This window comes from Eufriesea mexicana, unplaced genomic scaffold (assembly GCF_001483705.2).
Source record: "Eufriesea mexicana isolate 0111107269 unplaced genomic scaffold, ASM148370v2 scaffold4545, whole genome shotgun sequence".
Taxonomy (NCBI): Eukaryota; Metazoa; Arthropoda; class Insecta; order Hymenoptera; family Apidae; genus Eufriesea; species Eufriesea mexicana.
The window spans coordinates 129,180-156,554 of NW_016912511.1; the positions used below are offsets into that span (position 1 = coordinate 129,180).

At 36.1% G+C, this 27,375-nt stretch overlaps 1 protein-coding gene across 1 annotated transcript in view; it reads right to left on the bottom strand.

Moving 5' to 3' along the window:
- Positions 1-27,375, bottom strand: part of LOC108551553 (probable G-protein coupled receptor 158) — a 254,840-nt gene that overhangs the window by 95,588 nt on the left and 131,877 nt on the right. The window contains exon 5 of the mRNA XM_017905767.1: positions 7,221-7,421. Coding sequence (XP_017761256.1) covers positions 7,221-7,421 — 201 coding nt within the window. The remainder of the gene's footprint in view (positions 1-7,220; positions 7,422-27,375) is intronic.

The window sequence follows — 27,375 nt, forward strand, 5'->3', positions numbered from 1 at the left end:
CGTTGCTGTACCCGGCGTTCGTCGAGCGCGACGAAAAGTTGTTCGTGCGAGTTTCCACGATCACACGAGGGTCCGTCACGGAGGGAAAGAAGGGGAGAAATTCGGAGAAGCAAGCGTGTCAAAATCTGCAGACTCTGGGAAAAGGTCTGCCGGCGAAATCGCGAAAAAAGGGTTCTCTGATTGAGGAAGGCGGTTCGAAAACAACGCGGGGAAACAATAGATTTGAAAAAGGAAGAGAATTTTTTCCCTCCGTTAAGCACGAGTCGAAAGAAAACAGGGCTCGGGAAATCGGCGAAAAAATTCCGATAGTGAACTATATTCGGTGAGACGTGTCTGTGTTTATCGCAGAGGAAATAATAAAACGACATATCGAATTCCGAGCGACAAAATAATGACGTAGATAACAAAATGCAAATATTTAACAAGATATACGTGAATCGTATAAAATAACATTAATTCGATGATCAGGTGATATAATATCTGTCCCGAGAGTCTTAATTGCCAATGATATTATAATAAATCCCAATGAACATGAAATTAAATTCTCCAAATTTTATTTGGACACGTTTTATTCAGGACACGTTGTCAATCAATTAAATACTTTAATCCCAATAGGAATAATTATTTTTCCTGACGCAGAACAAGCTCGTAGTTTATGGATCTATCACGTCAAAAGAAATCGGAAGAAATATGATACTGCCAATGGACATCACTTTGAACAGCTTCTCTGGAAAAAAATACTGGTGACGTTGAAAAAAAATTCGTGAAAAATCCTATTATATTTCCCATACCTCTTTTTTCCTTTTTTTTTTCTTTTTTTTTTTCAAACAGTTTCCATGGTCACCTTCAAATGGTTTATACACTCATAGCTTCTGTTTGCCTGTCAACTAAGAGGTATTGAGACAACTTCAACGATCTCAATAAAAAATATTTTTTTTCATCTAATGGAACGTGTAATAAATATGCCAAGTAAAACTCGAAAAAATGAGAAACAACCAAAAAACTGGACGTGCAGATATATGAACACCGTTGCTCGAAACTTTAGGATCACTTCTAATATTCGTGATTTATAGCAGGAAACGAGATAGAAAAACAACGCAGTGGTTTATCAGTTTCTAAAATTAATTTTCACATTATTCTACAATTTGAAATATTCCCAATTTCTCTCTGTGAAAAACCAAAGATGAGAATATAGAATTGACAGTACTCCGTGAAAAATCGAATTTTAAATAAAACGATGACGAACAATCGCCCCGTTTGCTGTAATTTTATTGCACTAACTCAAAACATGTAAATCGTCCGCCATTCATTCGACCAGTTTCTCGTTAAAAAGTGCAATCCGTGAGAATGATTTCAATATAATGATCCAATGAACAAAACTGATGGAAAAACGAGATAAAATTTGTCACCGGACAAGAAAATTAAAAATCCATTTCCAAAGCGCCAAATTTCACGTCGATTAAGCAGCTCTGGCAAATGGCCGCCGGCCATAAATAGACGCGTATAACCGAATAAAAATGGCGCTGAATATTGCATACCGGCACGACGGCTGTAAAATGAGGGAATGAATGAATTCTGGCGGGCATGAACGAATTAACGAAGGTTGGAATCGCTGTCCAACCATATTTTTATTAACGACGAATTTTTCAAGAGAGAGAAGAAAAAATTTTAACGTCGAAACGGTCAGGAGAAATTGCAGGGACGAGGTAATAATGTTAGAGATTCTTCCATTTTAAATTCCAGTTATAAAGATGTAGAGACTATGGTGGTGGTTAAATAATACTGAATTAACAATGTGTGGATGACGATTAAGTCTACGAATATAGATATATCAATTACAACTATAACTCGACTTAACAACACAATTACAACTCAGTCCGTTACAATTAAAATACAACTCTGTTCTGACCACTCTTCCCAAGAACTCTCCAAGAACTGTTCCTAAAAACTCTACACAAGAACTGTCCGCTAACCATTTTTGCCTTCCTTTATATCTTCCCCAAAAGCCTACCCCAACATGAGCAAATATGGTCATGCTAAGGGCCTGACGCATCGCCGGGGTTTTGCCGACCGACCTGGCCCTCGAATCCCCGGCGACCTTCCAAACTAAAGTCACCTATACACGAGGTGGTAATCCTGCGATACTACAAAGATGATATAAAAATTCACAGCAGATTATGATTGGTTCGATTGAGAGTCCAGGGTTAGGCCAAACAATGGAACGCATTTTGAGCTCTACCCTGCAGTCTTAAAGTTTTCAAAGTCACGTTGAAAGGCTTTTGTAGGTTCCCATGATTCCTCTGCTTTTCAATAAAAATTGTAAAACACCAATTTTGTATTATCCCAAGTACTCGATAGATACATACAGATCTATTCAGACTAGCCTGAGAGCATTTGCTAGGGTCACAGTGCATCCCCATAAATTGATAATTAAGTTTGGACTACCAACTTTGGACACTACCTAATTCAAACACCTAATTTCTCAGTTCCAGAACTGAGATTTTAACTACTAGCATTGATTACTATTGTAGAGACTATGGTGGTGGTAAATAATAGTACTCTATTTATTAATTAGTAATAATGGATTGACAATGCGTGGTGGCGATAAAGCCTACGAATATAGATAGATCAACTACAACTACAACTTAACAACACAATTACAACTCGACTGTTTCAACTAAAATACAACTCTCTTCCAATCACTCTTCCCAAGGACTCTTTCTAAAAACTCTACACTATGATGGAACCTGACTATAATTGTCAGAATTTGATTTTAATCTTCAACTTAGGGGTTCCAGTGGCACCTGATTCGAGTAGCTGACTGATTAGACTCTTTAGTTGAGACTCTATAGACTGACTGGTTTCATTTTTTGATTAAAGCTCCATAAAGTGACAGATTCAATCTGCAGATTGGGAGTCTGTAAAGTGAGTGATTCTACTTCATCTCTGAAACTCCATAACATGGCTGATTTAGTCTCCAGATTGGAACACCATAAACTGGCTCAACCTGCTGATAGAGAATTCATAAATCGATTTAGTTTCCTATCTGAAGCTGTCAGCCTAGATGACACGTTTGAACTGCGAGAATTAGATTATTCTAAGATGAAGTGTCCTGAGGATAGGTTGAATATTTTACACCGGTTTTATATTTGAACGAATGTCTTCATTAGAGTGGAATGATTTAATAGCATAGTTTGAAAGGATTGGAACAGTTAACACAAATGAATCGTCGTACTGAACTGAGCTGCAGAACTCGACTGCTGGCTAAACAGCCTGATTGAGACTAATTGACTAATTGAGATGGATCGAGACTCTTCACTGAGCCTGATCTAAACTGGCTGATAAGCTGGAGCTGAATGTCTGAACTAAACTGGATCTTCTTTGGCTAAACTTTGTTCTCTCACGTTTAAAGTGTTACCTTTTTGGATAAAATTTCAAGGATTGTTCAAGGTTCAAGGTTCAAGGTTGGTCAGGTTTCTCAACAGCAATTGGCTAGAAAGGAAGTACCATAGAAAGTACTATAAAATATACTATGAATACTGATTTTTACCAAAATTGTAAGGAAAAATGAGAGAAAGAAACGAAGAAATAAACAGCTGATTAGGTGTCTGTGTCCCAAAATAATTTGTGAAAGCTAGGGTGAACTAACTCTGAGGATTTATGAGATAATTTTTATATTTGCTATAGCTTCTAGGTCCTAATAACTTACTCTTGCCTCTCTGGTCAATTAGAACACCTAATTTTTCACAGGAACTATTTGATTTATGTTGTAAATGTTTATTATCAAGATATATCTCATAAATGTTCTAATAATGAAAGAAATGGTTCCTTAAAGTCAAAATACAAGCCCTAGCATAACATTTTCGAATTATCAAATGCTTTAGACACTATAGCACGGGATAAACTATAATAAGAACAGACACTAATGTCATTTAGATATCCGAATAATGGAAAATGAATTTTAGGTGGCATAATCAGCAATGGATATACATTTATGACATAATCAGCAATGAATATACATTTATAACATAATCAGCAGAACATGTTTATGACAACACTCGAATTTGTAATTTTTATACTCGATATAGTTTCAACAATTTTACAGGGTTCACAATTTTAATTGCACCTTATACTATACAATAATTTTTAAACACTTCTGTGAATCTAGAATTTTAAAAAGCATGTACCATTGTGGTTTCATTTGAATATTTTCCATTTAAACTATTTTACTATAAACCGGGTTCACATCCATCGAAATAGATAAATAAAAATCGTCCAATAAGAGGAATAAATAAACAAATAATTTAAATTAGGTAAGGCAAGTAATACCATCGACGAGTAGGTTGTAGGTTAGGTTTACTATTAAGTAAATTAGTATAGTAGGAGGTTGGAGGGTTCATAATCCGTGTCGAAATCTTATCAGCGATGACATGGCGTGGAAACTCTCGAACCCGCCAGAAACAATCCTGTCTTTGGGCGATTTGTGTAATAAATTCTCGTAACAACTTGGGGCGGTAGTTGCAGGAAGTGCCTCGAAGCTTAGGTTTCGGCCCGTTTCCGGTTAATTAAAGCGAATTTATTAACTCGAGGCTGTTCCAGCCTCGATGCCACGATTGAAAAGCAATTCCGTTGTGCAGGCGTTCGGATCATCCTGTTTCATGATTTCGTCGCGAGGATTTTTAGAATTTATGGAATTATCAATGGAATCCGTTAGGAGACGCTAGATTCTCTGAATATTCCATCAGTAAGAAGCTGGAAATTCTGTCGTTCTGCAGGTTCGATGAGAAAAATTTGAATAATTCATAAAATTATAAACAAACTAATATAAATATTCTATTATTCTTTCATCGATAGTTCTGAAATCCATCAAAATTCAACAATGCATCGGACAATTGATCCATGGAATTTCATAACTGAAAAATACGACCGGAAAAACCTTTATAAACCATAAAACTATGAATTAAATTCTTTATTTACGGTATATTCGTACTTATTACTTCAACATACGAGCTTTTTCTCATTTTATGTAGTAAAATTTCATGGTACACAGAATGGCTTGAAAACTTTATATTAATGAATCTCATCAGCAAACTTTATACGTGTATTACCGTGGGACGTCATTCTGCGTCCATCAAAACTTAACATTCCACCATAATATTTAGCTTCTTTTAACTCATATGCAAGTTTTCACGATTTTCGACGATAATTCATTAAATCATCGATAAAGATATCTAACAGGTTCTTTAGAGGAAACATTTTCTAAAATTTCACCATAAGAACTATACTCGAAGTGTCTTCACTACTTTCCTTCAATGAAGTATACTGAAAATAGTATTCAATAAATTCGAGGAAACAGGAAAATAGAAAATGAATGATCTGCACCTAGTTCAATTATTATAGTAATTTCGTGTTTTGTCGATTCGAACTTTCTACAAACTGGAGTACCAAATTTATGTACTGTCTAGGAGTCCAAGACAGTTTTAGAATCCTGTCCAGTTTACTATGCTCTGAAAGTACAGTCCACTTTGACACTTCATTGTATTTTGTTCATAGATTTCTGTTCATATTTATTACTATATTTGCAATCTTTTATAAAATCGTGATTTTATATACAGAAAGTTGAAACAAAGGAAGATCCTATTTAACTGTGTCAATCAAAAAGTGTGTAACCCTCTATCGAATTAAATATATTTTAATGAATTGATGGTCCTTCTCACTTATCTTCTAGACCTCAAAGTTAGACGTGTCATTCATGTCCATTAAATTCCCGATGAAGTAATAATGTGGCTATTTTCGATGAACTTGGTATGTCAAAGAAGTAGTTAAATAGTAGTTAAGTAGTAGAAAGTGACAGCAAATATCCGTGTCTGCATGAGAGACCCTATGATCTATTGGGATCCACTATACTAAACGGACTGAGAGTCAATCTCAGTCGATGAGATCGAGTCAGATCTACCATCGAGTTAGGTCGAGTTTTTAATTTCTGGGAACGTCGTTATTTTCCAAAACTGCGAACGCAGAACGAGCAATCATCGAAGGCTCAGGATAGGCCAGCCCGAGAGAATATTTCGTCCAGGGAGCGACTGCACCCAGCTGTCAAGCGTACAGAGCCACGCTTTTCTCTCTTTAATCACGCTGGATGATTGGACAGGATAGGATTCGTTGACCAAAGAGTTTCCATTATCGGGCAGGAATGGAAAACTGGTCTGGCTGGCCGATGTTCGACGTTTCGACACGATTGTTCCCTGATTCGATTGGGTCCCAGCCATTATCGTCGTGAATGGAAGGAAAAATAGAAAATGGGAAAAAGTAGACGGTATGGGTTTTGCAGGTAACCTTTCACGTCAAGCTAACTGAAATCCCTTGACTCAGGAGCCAGCCAGGCGTCGAGAGTTAGATAGATCAGGGGACAATCTCGGTTTACGTGGAAAACTACACCACAACTTTGCAATGCAGAGATCCAATCTGCATTCTGAAGCGGGAAAAGGTCGGATAGAGTCACCGACAGTGAAATAATCGTGTTGGGAAGTCAGACTGGTCTTGGGTTAATTAATTTTCAGCCGTGGGTCAGCATTCGTCGTTGAATCTTTCTCCAGCAGTTCCTCGACTGCTCCCTGAACAGAAGGTTCGTTGGACTGGATTAAAGCAGTCTCCTTTGACGGTGGACAGGTCTGCCCAATGGGATTCTCAACGATTCGAATGACTTTCGCAAAGGAAGCTGACCCGGTATCAAAGAGACATCGAGGGATTTAAATTATTTTAAATCTAGATTGAATGCCGTTAATTAAAGATCATCGAGAGCCAGACTCTCACCTTAAGAACGTCGAGGAGTTTCGACTACACCAGGTTTCGACTACACCAGGTTTCGAGTAAAACATATCAAACAATGGTCTCGATGAAGAGGAGCATATTTTTCAAGGGATAAATGAGACTCGAAATATGATGATGAGATAGAGAATATAATCACGAATCGTCGATACGTATGGTAATACTTTCCAATATTTAGTTTCTCTTAAATTAAATCTAAATTCATCAAAGTTTGTGAAAATGATTAAAATATTTCGTATGTGGAATACTATCATCTCTTCCTCGTGAGAAATTTTGTCACGTAAGAATTGTTTTTGGAGTATATCCTGAGTAAATAAATAATTTGTCTACATTATACTACATAATTTGTCTACATATATATAGGTACATTTATGGAAATGTTTGTTACTTACCTTCACGTTGCCATACTTCCAAGTGAAAAGGACGACTGCTGGGAGACAGGCGATGACACAGCATTCCAGAATGAGGATGGCGGTCCTCATCAGCCAGTTCAAGGACACCACGCAAGGCGAATCATCCTCACAGGATTCGCAACCCTCCGCACAGGGAAGACACTCGAACACTCCGTTCACGTCATACTGGCTCTCCTCTCCCTATGAACAATACAACCCCCCCAAAAAGGTTATACGAAAGAATAACAGGGAGCATACGTACAAAATAATACATAAACATTATATATTTCCATAAAAACAAGGAGAAAATCGGTTTTCAAATAAGGCAGTAGCAAGCTTTAAAATGGTAGCATAAAAACATTTTTTAACGTTAGTAATTCATTATGGCGGGGATCCTACCTGCACACACTGTTCCTCCGTATCATATGAGGGTATTATTCATCATTCATTAATTGTGAAATTAGTTACCACCAGAGCTACCAAGGAATTAAGACCACGATGGACCATTAAAACTTGGGATTCTTATTCCCCGCGTAACTCCGCCACACGTCACCCTAGTAAACTTCTCCTTACACCCTCAGAAGCCCGGAAGCTTCCCCTTTAAAGTGGTTTTCGTTTCATCCCGATATGGCTCTCCGTTACCGAGATATCGTCGCTTAAATCGGACCGCAATTTTCCATGCCTGACTAGCGCTGTCTACCTCGCACGCTCGGATTTCCCACTCGCACACTCGGCCTTTCACTCGCACGCTTGGACCTCTCACTCGCACGCATCACTGACCTATTCCCCCTCCCGCCAACCATTGAAGGGTGCCGACTCAGCGGGTTTTTTACTATACTGAGGCGCGCTCGTACGCATTTCCCGGAAAAGAGTGGTGGGTGGAGCTTAATTCCGGGAATCTCGGCGGCACATCAATGGTAAACTTTAAAGGCTCGTATCTCGGGAACGGATAGGCGTATCAACTTAAAATTAAGCGCGTTTGAAAGCGTACAGCCCCCTCTATACCCTGAGCGTAATTTCGTTGGAAAATTGACTATTTTTCGCAACTTATTTCACGATGAAACTTCGCACCGAGTCGACCCATTCCCAATAAATTCTCCACGGTTTTGGAAATTTTATCCTCGGATATTTCAAATGGATATATACGTCCAGCGAGATTCGTATTTTATCGAAAAGGGTTTTAGCGGAATCCAAGTCCACGTAAATCATGTTATCGCTTTCCAGAGCACCCATACGAGATTTCATGGCATCCATTAACATTCGACGACTGTTCTCTCATTCTTAATCTCATCGACGGCTATAATTCATCCATGTTGCAGTTCGGTTCATTAACGTTCGGTGTTGAACGTGGCGCCATGAAAACGAATGTCTCCCACTGAAACAAATATCCCCATAAGCGATTGGCGATGCGCGACTACTTCCGAGCAGCTACAAATCACACAGCCGTAAATCGTATTCACGATCGGGACTTAAGTTGGGGGCAATTTATCGTTGTAACAAATCACAGTCGGTGGCGTTATGGTTTAGGATATTAAGGGCAAGTAACTACGCCCAGTTGCCACTTCCATGTTTGGTAAATGAACCTCGCTGCGCATCTTATTAAGGAATAATATACTTCCACTCAGACAAGGTTCCATCTGTCGTATCATGCAATTTATTGCCCTGAAGAAAATTTATTAATCCTCTAATTATACGAGAGTCGTATTTTGCATATCAATTTTATAACCGTGCCATGAATTTTCTCAACGACTCTCCAAGTAATTATCAGCATCGATCCTACTTCACTTTCTGTGGTACTTCATATTTGCTCTTTAATTTATTATTCATTTTTATTATATTTTTATGTAACGATGGAAACTGTACTGCGAACACTGAGCCACAGAAGCATTCGTAGTCTTCCAATAATAGCCTAATTCCAATGATTACTATTGTTTTGCAAAATGAACATCGAAATCCTGATCGGTGAGAACAATTCGTATGGAACAAAGCCAAACGTTAAACAAGATTAAATTCGTGAATATTTCCATTTCTACCTATGACAAATGGCTATACTAATGTTGTTACAATATTAATTCTACGACACTTTACGTTAATTCTTAATTGTGCTACCACGAATTTTTATTTTGCAATAAAGGTTCTATCAATTGACAATTTAATTAACATAATTATAGTTTAATTAATATTTTAATAAGAAAGGATGCTGAGTGTTATGGGGTACGAATATTTCTATAATTCACTGTACGAATAAATAAGTATTAAAATGAACAATTTTGCCGAATATATTCAGATTTATTTTCAAATAATCGTGAATTTGTGTTTTACGAAAGTGTGAATGGCGGGGAAAGATTGACATATACGGGATGACTATCATCGGAGATGAAATGAGCATTGAATCAGGACGATCAGTTATTTGAAGATAATTCTAGTGAATTTACGTGTGTCGTATGAAATCAGGCCCGTATGCAACGGATCGTTGACCACGTGATGTATCAAACTTGTCACTGGACTGAACACTATTCTGTCTTGCTTTTAAACTCGTTATATAATTGCTAAAATTGTCAATTTAACGAACAAATATATTTATTTTCCGAAATATTTATCTACGACTAATATTTCTCTAAAAATTTGTTTGTCGAACAAATTTTTGGAAATGTATATTCACGTGGAAATCGAACTCTCAATTCTACACGTCATGTTGACTTAAGGAATGTAACCATCCAGAGTTTCCCAACAATCCACGTTTGTTTGTCGTCCCTGATAGTCAACAGTGACGTAGCAACAACTTCATGAAACCTCGCTCTCGGTAATTCTAAGCAACTTAGAACGGTTTGGTGTGTACTTGAGCAATTATGCTAGGAAAGCACTTGAAATTCATGACAGACGCACCCTAAGACGCTCGACAGTCTAATTTAATTATTAGCTTAGGGAATATGAAATATCGCTACTTTGGAATTTCAATTTCACGGGCCAGTGGATAAATTTTGACCTGTCGCTAACTATGGTGAAGATCAAGGAAAAAGAAATTTCCTATGACGTGTGTATTGAATAATAAGAAGGTTTATATTACAAGATATGTGCGAGACATGTAATGGGACAAATATTTTATCATTAATAGCTATAAATAATCAGAAATCAAATAATTATTATAGTATATGAATCAAAATTTAGAACAATTCACACAAAAGTTACTATAAATATAAATTAAGACAGATATTAATAATTAATTTTATTCTATTATTAATTTTTATGAATGAAATTATTTGTTTATTACTATTGCACATATTATTATATACTACATTTACTATATATCACTGTGTACTATGTATTTGATATATAGTAATATGCTGTTACTACAATATATATATATATATAGAAATATATTGAAGTAACAACATATTACTATGTATACTATATATTACTATATAGTACGATAGTGTACAGAATGATATATACATACAAAATTGTATGTGTATTATTATATATAAAACGAAATTTAGAACAACTGACACAAAAGTTACTAGAAATATAAATTAAGATAGATATTATTAATTGATTTCATTCTATTATTAATTTTTAGAATGAAATAATTTTTATACTGCAGATACTATTATATTGTGCGTATTTACTACACACCAGAGTGTACTATATATTTGCTGTCTAGTACTATGCTGTTACTACAATATGCTTCTAAATACAATGTACACTATATAGTAGTATAGTATACAAGCTGAGTCACGCAATTGGGACTGATTCTATCTCGAATCTGGCAACAGATAGAAGAAAACAGAAAAAGAAATAAATAAATGGCAGATAGCCTCTATTTTTCGTGGTTTCACTTTTTCCTTGACTGCAACGATATTCCCAAAAAATACAAAATCAAATCCATTTCTGTTTTATATTTATAGATTCTTCTTGCCATTCTGTGTGAAAAATCATTAAGATACTATGTTGAAAAAATCTATATTTCATGATATATGATATCATAAAATATACTATAATTAACATCATAATTAATATCATATAGAAAGACTAGATACTACGAAATTGAATCATTGCATATAGAATCTTTACAAAAATAAGTTTATTAACCCTTTGCACTCGACGATTTTTTAGCTAGAGAGAGTAGAAATTCAAAGATTCTCTACTAAAAAACTGACGATACTTTTTTGAGTAGTAAATAAAGGATTATATAATAATAGAATTGTAGAATTACTTGATTTCGATACCTCGCACACTCGTTACATTACATTAAATTTGATACATTAATTAATATCGATCTTCCAAATTTTATGAAATGGTGACTGAAAATCACCTCTCGAGTGCAAAGGGTTATATTACACCCTTAATTTCGAAAATTTTCTACAAGATTTGAATTTCCTTCTTCTTCCTTAATTTTCAATTTTGCCAAATAAAAACCGGAAAATGCGAATTGTCTTTTTGTCTCAGTTTCATGGACTGAGAAGATTGTCTTATCACGAGAAGTAGTGTCTTTAGGGTGTCTTTAGAAGTAGGGTGTGCTTTAATCATTCTTTCGCGAATGTTCATTATGATCCGCGTTATTGTCTGACACTTTGCATTGTCTACCTTCAACTGTTTCTCTGTCGAATCGAGCAAAGGGACTGCGAGTACTTGAACGCCAGCTTTGTTGCGATTTTAATACCCAGGAATACAGGCTGCGTCGGATTTGTTAGTCATATTATTAACACGTCCGCGAACGGAATGTAGTTTACTCTTAATTGAACTCGTGGAACGTTTCGAAATGCGCAATGAAGTTAATTAAAAATTTGTTTTCAACCGGATGAGATTTCAAAAGAGAATAATGTATTATGTAATGCGAGAGGGAAGAGGACAGCGAGATGGAAAAGTGTGAACGAAACAGCTGATTTCGCGCCAGAAAATATTTTTCAACGAGAAAATGAAACATCGCGTGGGTGAACGTCATTTAATCATCGAATGCAAATTAGTTCGAGCTGAAATTTCGAATATGTACGAGATAATGGAATATCGAATCAATAGTGAATTTTTCTGCGTCAAAATTTTTCAGCAGAATTTAAAAATTCGGGATCCTCTTTAAAAACGGAAACAAATGCAAAATATATTTATTTCGTGCATTTTGTATGTGGTATTTATTTTATTGACGTTTATGATAAATTTTCAACCGAGTCTTTTGTATTTAATATTTAATTGTTTGATATTAATATAGAATATTTTAATCAATAATTTTAACATTTAATGATTATTTATTTTATACGAATATTGAACATTTTCACGTAAGACTTTTTAATGTAATATTCGTTCATTCTATGTGACTATTTTTCAGTTCAAATTGGTCAAGTCAGTATTTATTCATTTTACTTCGATATCCATTATTTTTCCCAATATTCGTGTACTTATTATTTATTTCTTCATGTAAATATCCAACATTTTCATTTAAAATTCTTACACCTAATATTACTTTATCGTATATTATATCAGCATCCAATATTTTCAGATAAAACTTTTTTAATATATTTTATTCCACGTGTAAAATATTCAACATTTTTTATGAAAATGTAAGATATTCGCAAAGCTCAATTTCCACGACTAACGTTCATTCCAACTTTCCTTTCAGCGAAGAAAAGAAAATTCAAATTGATTTTCAATCTATATGATAACACCTCCTATCTAAATCAAATCAGTGGTATCAGATGTCCAAGAATATTCCTACCATTGCTTTGCCATAAAAAATTTGTTTAAAACATTTTTACAGATAAAGCACAAGAAATTAGTTTAAAAATATTCTTCACCCCCTCAAATACCCTAATTGAATTTTCATGAAACCATTAAAACTTTATAAATTCATTTATCATTTATTATTCTAACAAATAACAAGGCTGCTCCCACATTTCTACACAAAAACAGATAATCTTTTCTGATTTTAATATAATTATAAAATATAATATTAACATAACATATATACTAATAATATAATATATGTAATCACGTAATCGATAATTTAATATATATGATCGTATAATATAATGTCATATAATAATAAAAAATTCTTCACAAATATTCTATTGATTCTATTCCAAAGTCTATTCTAAAATTTATCGAAATAACAGTGGTATAACAAAATTTCATGAACACTGAAACACGGGGGTTGGGGGGGGGATAATGGCTGGCCCTGAGAAAAGAGGATAGGAGGAGGTGGTGGAAGTGTACAAACGGGGCAACGGAAGCGGATGCCACTCGGCATCTGATGGGAAACGCGTGGCGACGAGGCTGCAACCTTTTGCATTGCCAGTGAAATGGGTCAATCACTGGGGCGGCTTTTCCACCCACGCGCCGCAAACATCTGTTGCGAGGTGCAACGACGAAATAATTCGCGTTAACAGTGTAGTTGCGTGCACCATCCTGACCGTTGAGTCCACTATCGGACAGTGAATAATGATAATGACGATAATATTCGAATGGCAATCGTCAAATGTAGCAATGGGATTAATATTCAACGGAGCAGGGTGAACGGGGCTTGCAGACCCGTTTGGTCGATTAATTGATAATCCACCGTGATGTTTCTGTATGCTTTTGCTGGAAAAAATCGATTAGAATCGGACAAGCGGCGAAGATTAGTAGAATGGGGTCGCGTATGGTCGGACAAGTGGATCAATCAGTAGAACAGCTCGCCGCTTCGACCGACAGGTGGCCGCGTCAGTGGAACGAGGACGTTTAAACAAAATTGTATGTGTATTATTATATATAAAACGAAATTTAGAACAACTGACACAAAAGTTACTAGAAATATAAATTAAGATAGATATTATTAATTGATTTCATTCTATTATTAATTTTTAGAATGAAATAATTTTTATACTGCAGATACTATTATATTGTGCGTATTTACTACACACCAGAGTGTACTATATATTTGCTGTCTAGTACTATGCTGTTACTACAATATGCTTCTAAATACAATGTACACTATATAGTAGTATAGTATACAAGCTGAGTCACGCAATTGGGACTGATTCTATCTCGAATCTGGCAACAGATAGAAGAAAACAGAAAAAGAAATAAATAAATGGCAGATAGCCTCTATTTTTCGTGGTTTCACTTTTTCCTTGACTGCAACGATATTCCCAAAAAATACAAAATCAAATCCATTTCTGTTTTATATTTATAGATTCTTCTTGCCATTCTGTGTGAAAAATCATTAAGATACTATGTTGAAAAAATCTATATTTCATGATATATGATATCATAAAATATACTATAATTAACATCATAATTAATATCATATAGAAAGACTAGATACTACGAAATTGAATCATTGCATATAGAATCTTTACAAAAATAAGTTTATTAACCCTTTGCACTCGACGATTTTTTAGCTAGAGAGAGTAGAAATTCAAAGATTCTCTACTAAAAAACTGACGATACTTTTTTGAGTAGTAAATAAAGGATTATATAATAATAGAATTGTAGAATTACTTGATTTCGATACCTCGCACACTCGTTACATTACATTAAATTTGATACATTAATTAATATCGATCTTCCAAATTTTATGAAATGGTGACTGAAAATCACCTCTCGAGTGCAAAGGGTTATATTACACCCTTAATTTCGAAAATTTTCTACAAGATTTGAATTTCCTTCTTCTTCCTTAATTTTCAATTTTGCCAAATAAAAACCGGAAAATGCGAATTGTCTTTTTGTCTCAGTTTCATGGACTGAGAAGATTGTCTTATCACGAGAAGTAGTGTCTTTAGGGTGTCTTTAGAAGTAGGGTGTGCTTTAATCATTCTTTCGCGAATGTTCATTATGATCCGCGTTATTGTCTGACACTTTGCATTGTCTACCTTCAACTGTTTCTCTGTCGAATCGAGCAAAGGGACTGCGAGTACTTGAACGCCAGCTTTGTTGCGATTTTAATACCCAGGAATACAGGCTGCGTCGGATTTGTTAGTCATATTATTAACACGTCCGCGAACGGAATGTAGTTTACTCTTAATTGAACTCGTGGAACGTTTCGAAATGCGCAATGAAGTTAATTAAAAATTTGTTTTCAACCGGATGAGATTTCAAAAGAGAATAATGTATTATGTAATGCGAGAGGGAAGAGGACAGCGAGATGGAAAAGTGTGAACGAAACAGCTGATTTCGCGCCAGAAAATATTTTTCAACGAGAAAATGAAACATCGCGTGGGTGAACGTCATTTAATCATCGAATGCAAATTAGTTCGAGCTGAAATTTCGAATATGTACGAGATAATGGAATATCGAATCAATAGTGAATTTTTCTGCGTCAAAATTTTTCAGCAGAATTTAAAAATTCGGGATCCTCTTTAAAAACGGAAACAAATGCAAAATATATTTATTTCGTGCATTTTGTATGTGGTATTTATTTTATTGACGTTTATGATAAATTTTCAACCGAGTCTTTTGTATTTAATATTTAATTGTTTGATATTAATATAGAATATTTTAATCAATAATTTTAACATTTAATGATTATTTATTTTATACGAATATTGAACATTTTCACGTAAGACTTTTTAATGTAATATTCGTTCATTCTATGTGACTATTTTTCAGTTCAAATTGGTCAAGTCAGTATTTATTCATTTTACTTCGATATCCATTATTTTTCCCAATATTCGTGTACTTATTATTTATTTCTTCATGTAAATATCCAACATTTTCATTTAAAATTCTTACACCTAATATTACTTTATCGTATATTATATCAGCATCCAATATTTTCAGATAAAACTTTTTTAATATATTTTATTCCACGTGTAAAATATTCAACATTTTTTATGAAAATGTAAGATATTCGCAAAGCTCAATTTCCACGACTAACGTTCATTCCAACTTTCCTTTCAGCGAAGAAAAGAAAATTCAAATTGATTTTCAATCTATATGATAACACCTCCTATCTAAATCAAATCAGTGGTATCAGATGTCCAAGAATATTCCTACCATTGCTTTGCCATAAAAAATTTGTTTAAAACATTTTTACAGATAAAGCACAAGAAATTAGTTTAAAAATATTCTTCACCCCCTCAAATACCCTAATTGAATTTTCATGAAACCATTAAAACTTTATAAATTCATTTATCATTTATTATTCTAACAAATAACAAGGCTGCTCCCACATTTCTACACAAAAACAGATAATCTTTTCTCATTTTAATATAATTATAAAATATAATATTAACATAACATATATACTAATAATATAATATATGTAATCACGTAATCGATAATTTAATATATATGATCGTATAATATAATGTCATATAATAATAAAAAATTCTTCACAAATATTCTATTGATTCTATTCCAAAGTCTATTCTAAAATTTATCGAAATAACAGTGGTATAACAAAATTTCATGAACACTGAAACACGGGGGTTGGGGGGGGGATAATGGCTGGCCCTGAGAAAAGAGGATAGGAGGAGGTGGTGGAAGTGTACAAACGGGGCAACGGAAGCGGATGCCACTCGGCATCTGATGGGAAACGCGTGGCGACGAGGCTGCAACCTTTTGCATTGCCAGTGAAATGGGTCAATCACTGGGGCGGCTTTTCCACCCACGCGCCGCAAACATCTGTTGCGAGGTGCAACGACGAAATAATTCGCGTTAACAGTGTAGTTGCGTGCACCATCCTGACCGTTGAGTCCACTATCGGACAGTGAATAATGATAATGACGATAATATTCGAATGGCAATCGTCAAATGTAGCAATGGGATTAATATTCAACGGAGCAGGGTGAACGGGGCTTGCAGATCCGTTTGGTCGATTAATTGATAATCCACCGTGATGTTTCTGTATGCTTTTACTGGAAAAAATCGATTAGAATCGGACAAGCGGCGAAGATTAGTAGAATGGGGTCGCGTATGGTCGGACAAGTGGATCAATCAGTAGAACAGCTCGCCGCTTCGACCGACAGGTGGCCGCGTCAGTGGAACGAGGACGTTTATGGTCAAATAGTGGTTCCCGTTCACCGAATAGCAACGAACATGTCATAAGACAGTGTTTTACCTTCGACAAGAAGTATACAACATATTTCATTTATTATTGTTCAAACGAAACTAGTATACTGAAATTAGTATTATATTTAAACGAAATTCGTATAGTGAATGAAATAATATATTTAAAGCAAACTAGTATAGTGAACGAAATAAGTATCATATTTAAACGAACCTAGTATAGTGAACGAAATAAGTATCCTATCTAAACGAAACCAGTATAGTGATCGGAGTAAATATCATATTTAAACGAAACCAGTATAGTGAACGAAATAAGTATCATATTTAAACGAAACCAGTATACTGAACGAAATTAGTATTATATTTAAACGAAACTGGTATAGTGAACGAAATAAGTATCATATTTAAACGAAGCTAGTATAGTGAACGAAATAAGTATCCTATCTAAACGAAACCAGTATAGTGATCGGCGTAAATATCATATTTAAACGAAACCAGTATAGTGAATGAAATAAGTACAATACTATATTTAAACGGAACGTGATATCGAAAAACTGTTTCCACAACGGTTTTGTGACAGTATAAACCGAAGGATTTATGGCATTTGTATATATTTTCCAGGTCATTTGAATTCGCAAATCTATATTTATAAAATGGCGAATATACTGACCTATTATACCGTGACCTTGAAAATGTGAGGTCGAATAACTCGAAGGTATATACGAATAGAAAAAGAAGTTGAAAATTGAAAGCTTTTGACTTTTCATGAAGAATTACATGCAGATGTAATCGTGTTCGTTGCTTATATTTTTAACTCATTCCCCAGCATTGTTCCATGAATTTCATTGGATTATTCTAAATGTTCGAACATGAATGGGGGTATAATCCTTTCGATAAGAATTTGCTGCTTAACAATAAACGTAATAATATAACAATACCGAACATGATATAAATTCAAATTTGATAGAAAATATACGTATGTGAATTAATCGAAATTTTGAGAGACCAGCATAGAAGCTGAACCAAGCGAAATGCTACGAGTAATATTATTTCGAAAAACAGCTGCAGATATCGATTTCAATTCTTCCCTGTCCTAATTAAATAGAACGGAAGTGTCATTCATTTAGTGCACAGGATATTTCTCCAAAGTGGATAATACGAGATCAAACGAAGTACTCTTCATTTTTTTCTGCCTCTTTTTGCTTTTTATCACGACAGGGCACTGGTATTTTTTCGTTCAGATAGCCCTCGTGGAACTTAATAAAATTCAACTAATTTTTTCCACCAATTTTTTAGAGTTAAATAGTCACAACGAAAAATACTTTTCTCCGAGAAAAAAATTCCGAGAGTGCATCAAAGGACGTGAAAATAAACGTAACGGTCCTCGTTACAAGCACGCACGTGAACCATGTGGAGAAATAGTAACAGAATGCAAATTCACGTTGGTGATGAAAAATTCCTGCTATTCAAGTCGACATTTTTTCTTATTCATTCGAACATTTTCAACAGACGTTCAGTAACTCACTTATCGTTCGACCTACATACATTTCGACACACTCTCCTCGCGTTAGTTGCTGAATCCGTGTCATTTACGACCCCCTTTCAGCTTTCCACTGACGTGAATCCGCGTCATTTATAATCCTCGCAACTTCTTACCAGCTCGATATTTCCAAGCAAATTTTATCCACATTCCTTCCTCGTCTTAATGAGAAAAGACTCGGGCGACCAACTTTTAGATCTCTTTATCCCTTTGCTACCGATATAAGAATAGCGAAGAGAAATGATCGGCTGACATCGGTGGAGAAGATATATTTGACACTGTTCACCTGGTATCGAGCAACTCGTCAGTACCGGATCGGATAGCTAGAAAATTACGCTAAACGCCGTGCCCAGTAGGGTCCGTCATCGTTGACAAGCGAATTCCTATCAGAAAGCAATCAAAGATAGCTTAGCCTACGCGCCAGTTTGCGTTGAACTTCAGCGGGAATACCAGGCGTAATCAGAAATGACATGCTGTCACATAGAACAGACACTAAGCTTGCAATATCGACGATCCCAACGACCCAGGGCCACGTTCGATTCGCGTGTCAGCTCTGTTCTCATCCAACCACCGTGTCTTTCTGACGTGCAATCTCGTTGGCTGACGAGTGCCTATGTTAAGCGAATCATCGCACAGGGACCTACCACCATTCATCTACTGCAGCTTATGGATCAATCTAGTGGGATTGAAACCGGTAAATGTGGCCTGCACAGAGTCATGAATCCATTCATTCATCACTGGCATAGACAGCCACGGCCCTCTGTGGGTTTCTAGGCTAACAAAAATTGAACTCAGCTTAAACTGTCCAACAAAGACAGTTTCTCTTACTGAACATTACCAATTGGTATTTTCTTACGATTTTCCTATATTCTCATCCTTTGGGAATATTTTATAACCTGGACTCATCGTTTCCTGTGGTGAATCGTGTTTAAACGAGTTAGGGTAACTTCAATTCTTCGGAAGCTTTTAAACGAACCAAGATCGAACCTAATTTGACCTTGTTTAAACCTAATTCTAACCTAACGATTTCGTTTTCTTTTTCTTTTCCTTTTTGGTCTGTATTTGGACTTTCCTTGGGGTATTTGCTAATCTGAATAGGTGTATTGTTTGCGATGAATTGATATAGTAATTTATGAGAACACGATATTATTCTAATCACCGATATAGTTGGTGCAATATGGATCAGATGCAAGAATTTTTTTATGTAGAGATGTATAGAGGATTTCAGGTTCGAGGTAAGTATATATGTAGGATATTTTTATCGTTCGAAAGTGAGTGCATGGGAACACATGAGCCTTCTTCATATATGAGGGATAATAAAGAGACCTCGGGTTCAGGTCGAACGTTCAGGGTAACATGTGGAGTGCATGTGGAAGGGCAAGTGACCGCGCACAAGGATTGCATGGATAAGATTGTTAGGTTTAAATAAGGATGCAAGGGCAATCTTTGGGCAGTTCTGAGAGAGTCTTTAGCAGAGCTTGTGGGAGTTGGTCAAAGAGTGTCTTGGACGGATTTTGGTGTGCATAGTCGAAGGAAGCACGTGACAGTGTAGGTCAGTCACTTAATTATAGATCAGTCATTAGTCTAGTCTTTTAGTTTACACTTTACTCCTAGTCTCATTTAGCTCATAATAAATATATATTAGAATAAAATAACATCCCTTATTCTATATATTTGCCAATCAAACATATCCATGTATGTATATATGGTACCAAGAATGCATCCAATATCACATCTCTGTCTATGTAACGACAGGATTTGAATTTCTTAAAGCATCTGCAGCCTGAAATCGTGCTTACATATTATTCGTACCTTCCCTAGCCACATGACTCCTCTTGTAACCGGAGCCTAATCACTTGAACCCAGCTGACGTCACTCCTACCAAGTATTAATAGGCTAAGCTGATAGTGATCTCGCCCTTGGCTGTGCTTTTAGTGGTCAACACATTCGTGGAACACATCTGACATAAGACTTCCCAACTTTTGATCGTTAAGTAGCCACCACAGGCCATTTCGAGACCTTTCTGCATTAGGCCAAGGACTCATTATAATCACATTCATATCCTTACAGTTACAACACGATACAAACTTACGATATTTTAATGTACCTTATCTGGAAAACCCAATCTATAACGTTAACGTAAAAATAGTAGTCAATGATTTATGATACCGTTAATGACAGTTTTAATGTATACTGCATTAGGCTATCTGATCGAGAACTTGATACTGACTGGACAAGTGCAGTGATATGGAATAATGGTGACAGTGAAACTGGAGGGTGTTCCAAAATCAAACTCAAGCAAGATTTGAACTCTGCGCCATTTGTATGTCGCAATGTTGTCAACGAAAAAGAAAAGACAGCGTGACAACTGTCAGTTCAGGGTTACCAAAAATGGAGCACCGCAGAAAGAACAACGTGTCTTCATTGTCAAGTAATATTTACAGTTTTTAATTAAAAGCCTGTGTTTTCTATTAAAATTGCTTCTTGCGTGAATTTTGGGGCACCCAATAGTACTAAGACTTGGAAATGTAGAAGACAAGATGACAAGACAAGAAGACAAGACACTACACTCTGCACTCCACCATGTCTCATAAAAATACAAAAATTTCCATATAAAACTTGTCTATTTATTTATGCACACATATTGGTTCATTTCAGAATAAACTAAAGGAGATCCAAGTAGAATGTCTCATGAAACCAAATCACTAGTCAAGAGGTTAGCCCTTTGCACTCGTCGATTTTTTCGTTACAGAAAAATAGTAATGGAAAACTGTCTGCCATAAAGTCGACGATATCTTTCGAGCAGTAAATAAGAAATCGTATAATAATTAACACGTAAAATTATTTGATTTCGATACCTCGTACACCGTAACATTATCGTAAATTTGACATACTAATTAATATTGATCTTCGAAGTTTTATTAAATGGCGACACAAGGGCACCTCTCAACTGCAAAGGGTTAATATATTATTGCAGAGGAGGCATAGCCTGGTTCCAGATATAGCTCAAACTAGCCTAACCTTAATCGAACAATATCCCAAGAATCCCAGGTGGTGGGGAACAAAAAGCGCAGACAAGGAAGGAAATGGCAAGAACAAGTATGAACAAAGTAAAGAAAAAGGAGCTTCTATAAGAACGAAGAAACGGAAGTGGTGGAAGTAGCGTGATTTATAGAGCCGCGATCAACGCCTTAAAAACCAACTAGCATCCGGCGAGCGAAACAAATGGCCAAACGATTACGGAAACGGCTCGTTAGGCGAAAAGCAACCATCCCTTGGCCATTTTCTGGTCTCTAGGAACCGAGGACTAATCGATGGGAACAGTGTGGGAGTAATTAAAGCGCGAAAAATGACACGATAAAGGCTACCGTCTCCAGTGACCCAACTGCTGAGATGACGTCGTTGGGATCGATGATTAATCCTGATCAAATAAGACGATTTTTAAGGTTATGTCGGAGATGTGATAAATGAAATAGCAGAATTTGAAGCTGGTTGAATTAAGCTCTAATTTTAAGTGGCTGGATGAAATCGGACGAAACTTCAGAAGAAATTCTGAGGACTGGGATTTGAGAGAGGATCGAGGCAAGTTTTAATAGCGAAAGATTCTGCTTGGATTCTTGAACATTTTACTTCTGATCGATTTAATGATTCCAGTAAATGTAAATGCAGAGAAAAGAAGAACTTATACTAGTCTCGAGTTAGGTTCAGCCTATGTTTAGGATAAGTTAAGTTAGGTCAAGAAGTGAGCAAAGGTTGAATATTGGTTATGCTTTCTGCTCTACTTGAATTCTCGAATGTTTCATTTCGGACAAATTTAATGACTCCAATAAATCTACACAGAGAAATGGAGAATTTAGACTTAGAACTTAGTCTTGGATTACATTCAACCTATGTCTAGGATAAGTTAGGTTAGGCCAAGAAGTGGACAAGGGCTAAACATTGGTTACGATTTTTGCTATGCTTCACTTTTCCAATGTTTCGCTTCTAATAAATCCAGTGACTTCAGTAAATGTATGTAAAGAAAAGTAGAACTTAGACTAGCCTCGAGTTAGGTTGAACCTATGTTTAGAACAAGTTAGGTTATGTCAAAAAGTGGACAAGGACTGAATATTGGTTATGATTTTCACTCTACTTGGATTCTCGAATATTTCACTTCTGATAAATCCAATGACTCCAGTAAATGTCTATAGAGAAAAGTAGAACTTAAACTAGTCTCGAATTAGATTCAACCTATGTCTAGGATAAGTTAGGTTAGGCCAAGAAATGGACAAGAGCTACACATTGGTTACGATTTTTGCTCTGCTTGAATCCTCAAATGTATCACTTTTAACAAATCCAATGACTCGAATAAATGTACATAGAGAAGAAAAGAATTTAGACCTAGAACTTAGTCTCGAATTAGGTTCATCCTATGTTTAGTATAAGCTAGGTTATATCAAAAAGTGGACAAGAGCTGAATAGTTATGACTTTTGTACAAGCCTGAATGGTGAGTAAGACTTAATACTCTTCTTGGTACGTATCGATTCTAGCAGATCTATGATTACGATGAAGCTACGTGGCCTAACTGCAAGAAACATTAACACAAGTCTCTTTACTGCACAGATGTGCTATACCAAATCCTTGAATGTTTCAGTTCCGGCAAATTGCACGATTGAAAATAGAAGTGTACTGGATCGCAATCAGATTGGACTGGGTCTACGTTCAGGTCAAGTTAGGCCTACGAGTTTTTTCAACTTGTAACAACATGACAGTATATCCTGGATTCTCGAGTGACTCAATTTCCACACGAGGCAACCTAAGAACAAAGTTACCTGAAAAACGAGCCGACTTGGATTAACTTCAGGTTAGGTGTGGATTAGATTTAAGCTAAGTTGCAGTTAGCTTCAGCCTAAGGAGTAAGTAGAGATGAAGTTTAGCCACAACTCTTGTACAAGTTCCGATAGTTAGAAATTTACTATTTCTACCCTCGAACGTTACAACTTTAACGAATTTCCTCGCAAGAATAAATTTCCATATAAAAGAGAGAAGTTTCGCATTAAATTATTACGAGAATCTGGATCAGAGCCATCGCTGACAAGCAAGACGAAGCCAAATTTACCCTCAATTTTCGTTCTGATGTCAATAACGTCGATTTAAGCCGGGACACCGAAGTTCAATCTTGACGTGTTGCCCAACCAAAATGAAATTACACCAAGAATGGAAGAGTCCGTGACAAATTGCCAGCGTGGCCATTGTCACCGAACAAAGACCGAAAAGCAACCCGAACAGAGGTCGCGTTTAAAAATGACAGTTTTTCAATCTCCTCGAACCAATCCAACAAACAAGCCAACAAAAGGCACGAAGATCACTGAGGGTAGATCGAGCTGAGCGTCATAAACACGAATAACGTCACGAGACACTAACGGACAAAGGAGGGACAATGAAACTGTTCTTTTCATGGGTACCCTTGGTGACGCGACACGTCCCGGCAGGAGGGTACACGCGACAGCGAACGAAAGGAAAACCGAACCAGCACACGCAACCAGCTTTATTGTTCTGTTTATTGTTCGGCTATTATTTCGTTCGAACAAAACAAGGCTGCTAGACTGGCTGGAAAAACGTACATGCAACCGGAAGTGGGGGAGAAAAGCGAAGTATTGTCCCCGTTCCACGATTCGTCGTTGCAACGACCGTAATTGAGAGGTTGCATCGAATGGTGTTGCATCGCACACTCCTCGAAATTCCCTTTCCTCGAGAGAGCTGTTCCATTTTTACGGGCCCCACCAAACTAGAGAACCTGACTTTCCACTGTGCGGTGACAGAGGCCAATAATAAATCCGACATTACTTTCACGAAGAAGGTCGAGGCCTGATTTTACACCTGCCCGTGAAGGATCGGCTCTTGAATATGACTGATTCTGAATTTTGTCATTATAGATAGGAGATCGAGGAAGTGGGGGAAATAAAGGTTATTTCCCCGGAAGTGAAGATGATTAATAAATGATGATTCCTCGGTTCGTGACAGGTGATGATTAATGGTCTAGAAATGGAGGTATTTATGTGCGTTGAATCGCAATAGTTATCATTTTGCGATTATCAAGTTTTTAATTAATGAGTCTAATCTATAAAAGCCTAGTTAATAAAGAGTTCCATTGGGATTTAATTTTAGGAACCTTTGTAAGAGCACTTGATTTTAATTAGTCCGAGTAGTTTGTAGAATTTAATCAATTTTAATCGTGTAGAACGTATTAAGTATGATTTTATTCGTGCAATTTGTCATGATGACTTCATAGACTCGTTACAATGATTATAATGTTTAAATTATGGATGGTTCCCATTTTGTAATTTCTTAGGTAAATGTACTGTTAAGTCATCATATCTAATCAAAATGTACGTCCATGCGAGGTTGAGCTACCTAACCATAACTTAACCAAAGCTGTTTGCAATCTCAACACTAGTGTCTAAGTTATCATGTTTGTAATAAACATAAACCAAACTAAAACTTAACAACTTGACAATCTGGTCTAGTCTGGCTTAGTTTGACTCTAGTCTCAACTAAATCCAAGATTTTTAAAAATGTGTATCCAAGAAACGTAAACTTAACCTATATAAATCTAACCTAAATTGAACCTAATCGAAACAAAGATAGTTTACAGTTTGAACTACAATGGTCAAAATAATCTTTACATTGAAATGATTACCATAAACATACATCTAATCCAATCTAATTTAATAAAATCCAAACCTAACCTTAAATAAGATACTTTATAATATATGCCTCAGTGGGTTGTATTTTAAAGTTGCATATTTTTATAACAGAAATGGACATAAGTACAGGCGTAGTTTCCATTTTCAAATCTTTTTTTCAAATATTCTTCGCAGTTTAATTATATAAAGTGTCGAGAGATTCACAAATTCACGAAGAAAATACTTCATTCTAAACCTAACCTAAATTGAATTGAATTGAACCTAATCGAAACGAAGATATTGTTTGGACCAAAATGATTAAAATAATCTTTACATTGAAACAATTTTCATAAGCATACATCTAATCTAACCTAACTTAATGAAATTCAAACCTAACCTCTACAATATATGCCTTAATAGCTTATATTTTAGAGCTGCATGTTTCTATGATACAATAGAAATGGACATAATTACAGATACAGTTTTCAATTTCACGTTCTCTTTTCAAACAATCTTCACAGTTTAATTACACAAAGTATCGAGAGATTCAGAAATTTTCGAAGCAAATACTTCATTCAAAATGGCGATGTCTAAGATCTTATCGACCGCAGGACCCTGCTCTACCGACAATCCCAACAACGAAAAGATCTGGTTCTCTACGCCACACTAACCATACAGCGAATCGACGAATTAATAACGTTCCAGTAGAACGCCAATGGGAAATCGTTTCGCCGTCCGGCGCAGGTGTGCCCATCAAATCGGGCACATAACTCCGGATGACAATGCGGATGACAGCGTGGCTGCTGTCGATATCCATTTTCGCGCGAAGGAACGAACGAATCGACAGACTGACCAAGCGTTCTCTTTGCCCTATACAGGGTGCTCGAGAAAAATGGTGTTCGATCTAATATCAAACATAAAGCGAAAAATCTTGAACGTTTACGGATGATTTATGAAAGATCCTAAAGCGCTGTGAGGTAGGCGAGAAAGTGGAATTCTCGCCAAGTCGGAAATAAACTCCTTAACGAACAAGCTTCTCCACAGTTCACGGGTGAAAAATGATTAAATTCTCCTACTGCTTAAACTCGTAGCCCGGGGATATTGTATTGCGTTTTCTCCACTTCAACGCTGCAGGAAGTACTAGCTCACGCTTATGCAAAGGAAGTTTATGCGCAAGGTATCCCGGAAAGTATAGCACTATTTACTACGGTAAGAAACTTCATAAAAAAGCGGATCGAAAAGGAGGAATAAAATTTTTCGAAATGAGGTTCCGTTTTCGAGAAAATCCAACTGGAAAATATGTGGGTGAGTTTAATTCCAAAACTTCTAGTGACAATTAAGTTCGGTATATATATGTGTTTTTCTATGGAATTAGGAACGTTAAGTCCATCAATACGAAGTAAGAAGAATACTGTCTGAAATGAAATGATTAACCTAACCTAAAAAATTAGACACACCCACGAATTTTGAAAGGCAATTTTCTCAAAAGGGAAGACTTATTTTAAAAAATTTTATTCTACGTTTTCGATTTATTTTTTGATGCAGAATCACACTGTGTTTGGTAACACTGTATGTTATGGAACACTCTATATATATTGGAGAGTATAATCAGTCCGAAGTATAGATTTACTATCTCAAGGTACCCTATATACTAGTTTTAATGACCATAGTAAATAAATTCGCTTGTAAAAGTATACCAATTACCGCTTGTTTAAGATATGAACTTGAACGTTAAGGGGTTAATAGGGTCCCGGTTTCCAGGGACAGGCTTGAAAGTAGTCGCGTGTCATTAGAAAGTTATCTTCCAGAAGCAACCACGAATCGGCTGAGAATATCCCGAGGCGTCGCAATGAAACTCGCGGAGGAATTCCCACGCCTTCGGGGCAGCGCGCGCGCGTCTAGGGAATGTTATCGGAAGCTACGAAGGAATCTAGTGACTTTTCTGTTCCCCCGCTCAGGCGTATCCGAGGT